The 5,804-nt window shown below is 58.2% G+C and overlaps 1 protein-coding gene across 1 annotated transcript; it reads left to right on the forward strand.

Moving 5' to 3' along the window:
* The first annotated feature begins 58 nt into the window (after window positions 1-58).
* On the forward strand, window positions 59-3,995 carry SAPCD1 (suppressor APC domain containing 1). Its single transcript, XM_029914079.1, has 5 exons — window positions 59-184; window positions 597-734; window positions 2,631-2,732; window positions 2,938-3,117; window positions 3,873-3,995. The coding sequence occupies exons 1-5, from the start codon at window positions 59-61 to the stop codon at window positions 3,993-3,995; spliced, it is 669 nt and encodes a 222-aa protein (XP_029769939.1).
* Window positions 3,996-5,804: the final 1,809 nt, after the last annotated feature.

A 5,804-nucleotide genomic window follows, 5' to 3' on the forward strand; every position in this document is an offset into this window, starting at 1 on the left:
CACGGGAGCGGGGGTTGGGATGAGGGCGGGGGCTCCCTGCCAGCCCCCCCACCTCGCCATGCGGCGCTGCCCCCTGCTGTCGCTGCTGCTGGCCCCCGGGGCCGTTCAGCGCGGCTACACCATCCTCATCCTGCCCCTGGGCACCGGGCTGCGTAGCTGGGAGGCGGAGCACTTCTTCCTGGGGGTGAGTGACAGCTCCGCCCTCGGGAACCCAGGCGCCCGGGGCGCCCTGCTCTAACCACCAGCCCCCACTGCCCTCTCAGAGCCGGGGAGAGAACCCAGGTGTCCTGACTCCCAGCCCCCTCTGCTCTAACCACCAGTCCCCACTCCCCTCCCAGAGCCCGGGAGAGGACCCCGGGCGCCCTGCCCCCCGCCCCCCCCCCCCGCTCTAATCCACCAGCCCCCACTCCCCTCCCACAGCTGGGGAGAGAACCCAGGTGTCCTGGCTCCCAGCCCCCTCTGCTCTAACCACCAGCCCCCACTCCCCTCCCAGAGCCCGGGAGAGAACCCAGGCGTCCGGGCTCCCAGCCCCGAGCCGGGGAGAGAACCCAGACGTCTGGGCTTCCCGCCCCACGCTGACCCCCGTCTCCCCCCAGCTGCAGCGCAGGCAGGCGCGGGAGCGGGAGCGGGACGCGCTGCTGCAGGGGCTGGAACTGGCCGAGCGCCTGCGGGGCTGGTATCGGCGCCACCTGCTGGAGGCCCAGCGCAGGCAGGAGCAGGCGGGGGCGGAGCCGGTACGTACCATCGCCCCCTAACGGCGCGGGGGGGGATGGGTCAGGTCATTGTCTTTGGGGGGGGATGGGAGGGGTCAGATCGGTCCATTGTCACAATGGGGGGTGGTTCGTGTTTTTAATTGAGGGGTGGGCAATAGATCAGTCCATTGTTTCTAATGGGGGTGGATAAATCCATTGTTAGCCTGGGAAACATGGATCAACCATTTTTATTGGAAGGAGACACGGATCAATCCATTGTTATTGTGAGGGGGATTGGATTGATCTGTTAGTATTAATTAGGAGATGGGGATGGATCAATCTTTGGGGTGGATCAAACCATTGTGATTAGAATGGGGATGGATCAGTCCCTTGGGGGGTGGAAGGATCAGTCCTTTAGGATTATGCGGGGAATAGATTGGGCCATTGCTATGAATAGGGTGGTAATGGAGCAGGCTGTTGTTACTGGGGGAGGGGGGGAGCAGAACTCAGTCCATCGTGTAAAGTGTGAAGGGAGTGGTTTGGTCCATTATTAATAATGGGGGGGATGGAGCGGTCCATTGTATTTAATGGGGTGTGTGGAGAGAAGAGATGATTTCATTATTACTGTACAGAGGGGTGAGGGTTACCAGGTGTCCGGTTTTCGACTGGAACACCCGCTCGAAAAGGGACCCTGGGGGCTCCGGTCAGCACTGCCGACTGGGCCGTTAAAAGTCTGGTCGGGGGTGCTGCGGGGCTAAGGCAGGCTAGTCCCTGCCTGTCCTGGCTCCGCGCTGCGCCCCAGAAGCAGCCAGCAGGTCCGGCTCCTAGGCAGGGGGGCCACGGGGCTCCACGCGCGGCACCGGCTATGCACTCCCATTGGCCGGGAACCATGGCCAATGGGAGCTGTGGGGGCGGTGCCTGCAAGCGAAGCTGGCGCGTGGAGCCTCCTGGCCCCCCCGCCTAGGACCCAGACCTGCTGGCTGCTTCCAGGGTGTGCGCAGCGCAATCAGAGGGGCTGGGAGAGGCTGGGACCCTGCCTTATCTCCCCCCACCCCATTGCCCCACTGACCAGGAGCCGCCCGAGGTGAGCCCCTGCCCCAAGCTCCCTCCCACCCCCTGAACCCCTCACCCCCTCTGGCACCCCAACCCCCTGCCTCAACCCACAGCCCCCTCCCCTGCTCCAAATCCCTCAGCGCCACCCTCCTGCACCCCAAACCCCTCCCCCGCTCCAAATCCCTCAGCGCCACCCTCCTGCACCCCAAACCCCTCATCTCCAGCCTGACTCCAGAGCCCTCACCCCCTCCTGCCCCCCTACCTCCTGCCCCAGCCCAGTGAAAGTGAGTGAGGGTGGGGGAGAGCGAGCCACCGAGGGAGGGGGAATGGGTGGGGGCGGGGCTTTGGGAAGGGGCGGGGCTAGGATGTTCGGTTGTGTGTGACTAGAAAGTTGGCAACCCTAAGAGGGGTGGGTTGTTCTGTTATAAAAAGTAGGTGGGGTGGATCAGTCCATTGTTATCATTAGGGGTGAATGGACTGATCCATTGTCACTGACTCATGAAGGAGAAATGGACCGATCCATTGTAATCGCTGCAGGACAGATGGGTCCACAGTATTATTGGGAGGAGGCAATGGGTTATTCCATTCATATTATTAGGGGGATGAAGGGCAGGAACAATCCATTGTTACTGTTGGATGGAGGATATTGGCTCATTCCATAACTATTTAGTGTGGATGGATCATTCCATTGTTTAGTGTGTGGGGGGGGAGTGAAATGGATCATTCCATTGTTCCCATGACGGAGGGGTGAACTGTGATATGGGATGCAGTGGATCAGCCCAAGCTGCACAGGGTGGGTACAGGGGACCCAGGCGTCCGGCAGGTGACTTGCACGCTCGCGGCAGGAATTTTCCCCATTGACTATTTCTTCTCCCCGCCCCCCAGGATTATTTCCCGGATTCGTGCCCCAATCAGAGCTGCCTCCTGCTGGCCAAGATCCAGGAGGTGAATCTCGGGCTGCGAAACCTACTGGCCAGCCCTGGAAAGGTCAGCGGGGGAGGGCTAGCAGGGGCTGCGGGTTGGGAGTGAGGGGCACCGGCAGAGCTGGGGGGGGAGAGCCCAGGACGGGGATAGCAGGGGGCTGCGGGTCGGGAGTGAGGGGCACCGGCAGGGGGGCAGGAATGGGGAGCTAGGCACTCTCTTGGCTGGTATGAAAATGAACTCCACTGATCTGTTTTTCCCCCCCACCCAGGCTGACCCCCCACCCTGCTTCCCTTCCAGCCGGTTTGGGGGCCCCGTCTTCCAAATGGGAAAGCAGCAGGAATTTCAGCAGCAAGCCGTGAACGTGCTGAAGGAGCAGAACCGCCTGCTCATCAAGGTACGGAGGCGGCCATGGGCCCAGGAGGGGGAATTTGGGACTCGGAAAACGGCGGCAGAGAAGGGTTCAAGATGGCCGACTCTGCAAAGTCCACCCTGCCTCCCTCAGGGTGCGGCAATTGGTCAAGATGACCAACTCTCTCGGGGTCTCTGCCCTGCGCCCTGGTGGCTCGGTTAGCTGAGAAGTCGCATAACAAGATGGCCACCTGATTGTTCTATTCCTAGAGTGGCAAGGGGTGAGATTCAAGATGGCCAACCGCACCCAACTCTGCCTTGTGGCAAGGTTGGGTTTGAGGCCCGGATTCAAGATGGCGGCCTAAGGTGCCTAGCGGTGAGGTTGGGCGGGGGGGTAGGGCAACGAATGGAGAGCTCTCTGCTGCCATGTTTTGACAGTGGGTTCAAGATGGCCGCCTCATGCATCTTCATTGCCAGGCAGCCAGGAGGTGAGGCAAGGAGGTAGCGCCCCAAGCTGGCTGCCTGGGGAAGAGGCAGTGCCACCAAACGGCCACCAGATCAAGCCTTCCTTGATAGATTGGGTGAAGGCCCAAGATGGCCGCCCGAGAAGCGAGGGCTGTCGACTAGCGGCAGGGATAAGCGATGGGCAGCACAACAAAATGGCCGCCTGAGACATCTTCCCTGCCCCGGAGCATCCAGGTTGGGCTGGGGCAGTGGGCTCAAGGTGGCCGGGAGGTTAGCGCCACCTGCTGGCTGTCCAAGGAGTCCGTGCTTCCCCCTTCCCATCCAGGGGGGCGGCTGGGGGGCCGGGCCAATACGGCCACCCGAGCGTGACCGCTGTCCTCTCGGCGGCAGGAGGTATCAGAGAAGAGCGACCGCATCGCCCAGCTGGAGCAGGAGAAGGCGGCCCTGTGCAGGCAACTCCAGGAGAGCCGGGGCTACCGGCTGTCCAGCCACAAGGAGTCCACCTTCATCTGATGGACGAGGTCACTTCCTCCTGCAGACCTACCTGACGAGGTCACTTCCTCTCTCACACCAGCCAGACCCTTCTGAGAGAAAAGACCTAATTTTCGCCCAGCCCAATGATATCACTTCCTGTCGATCTCCCAAGGCCAATGAGGTTACTTCCTTCTGTCTCACCCCCCCAATGCACAATGAAGTCATTTCCTGCTGGACCTGGAAGGAACTAGCTCACTTCCTCCTCCTGGCCTATTATGTAATTTCCTCCTTCCTGTCATTGGTCCATGATGTCACTCTCCTGATGGTATTACATCATCTTCAGACTCTGCTGACATCACTTCCACTTCAGAGCCTTTAGGTGTCACTTCCTCCCTTTCCTCCTCCTCGCCTTTTCTGATGATGTCACTGACGTCTTCACTTCCTGTCCCTTCTTCCTCCAGCCCCTGTGCGGTTTCATCATGGTCAATTCCAACCCCGCCCCACCCTCTGAGGTCACGGCCTTTCTCATGGACACACGCACACAGCCTGACACAACCACCCCATGATGTCACACTCCTGGCTTCCTGTCATCTGGGAGCCTCCCGATGACATTACTTCCCATTTTGACAGGCTGGTCTCCGAGACTGGGGAGCAGGGGGAAAACAACAGTGAAGGATTATGGGTAACAAGAGGGCTAATAACCGACTGTCCAAAGAGGCTTTCAATGGGGAATACCCACAGTGCTTTGCACCAGCACCAGCATGACCCTTGGCTATAGATCTATGGGATCCCCACCCCGCCCTGCATCCCCGTCCACTTCCCCTTCGACTCCCCCTCTCCCCCCACACACACCTGTCAACCTTACTTTTACCTGTGTGCATTTTCAGGGTTCCCTCCCTGACCCCTCTGTGGGGTGTGACACATTGTCTATGTCTAAGTGCCCTCTAGTGGCTGGATTCAGACCTGTGCATGTGTCATTAGCCCTCTAGTGCTAAAAGCTGATGGGGATTCTCCTTCCATCACCTACCTTTACCCACAGCATCCCTTTGACAACACATGGCGTGAGCTTTAACCTCCGTGTTAGCTCCCATCCACCCCCACTTCAAACAATGGATGTAGGGGGAAGACGCCTCCAAGATATTTATTCTAATGGCTGTAAATAAATTGATTAGAATTAATATAATAAAGTTATAATAAACTTCAAAAGGAAAGAACAGAATTCAAGCTTCACTTCTTCATTCAGTGTCCCACTCCCTGCCTCGCTGAGCCAGCCAGTCCCCTGGACTGGGGCCAGATGGGAGCCAGCACCCCCTAGAGGGGAAAGGCCCTGTGCCCCAGTCCAAGCCCTGGAGCCGGATGGGAGGTGGCGCCCCCTAGAGGGGACAGACCCTGTGTCCCAGTGTCACAAATCAGAATTGAAACTCACCTCTTCTGCCGCTTTATCAATTTTCTTTATTAACAGCAGGTTAATTTAAAAAACAATGGTATTATCTTTAACCAAAAAAACAAAAAAATTAGCACAAACACCCAAACAATAAACCCAATTTAAAATCATAACCCAGAAATACCAGAATCCCCGGAAATAAATATAATCCAAAACCAATTCACTGACTGGAAATAATTAGCCAAAATATACAGACCAGCCATAACTCTTCCAACCATTAGGAGACTAAATTTAAAACGCATCTGGGGACGATCATTGGGTAGCATTGAAAGGTAGAACAGAGATCACAGCCCCGTCATGCCAGGCACTGCAGACCCCGCCCTCCACAACTAAGATCAGGGCCCCCAGGACGCCAGGTGCTGCACACACCCCTCCTGACCGAGATCAGGGCCCCTGTTGCACTA

The sequence above is a fragment of the Terrapene carolina genome, unplaced genomic scaffold (genome assembly GCF_002925995.2).
Source record: "Terrapene carolina triunguis isolate 2854851 unplaced genomic scaffold, T_m_triunguis-2.0 Scaffold30023, whole genome shotgun sequence".
Taxonomy (NCBI): Eukaryota; Metazoa; Chordata; order Testudines; family Emydidae; genus Terrapene; species Terrapene triunguis.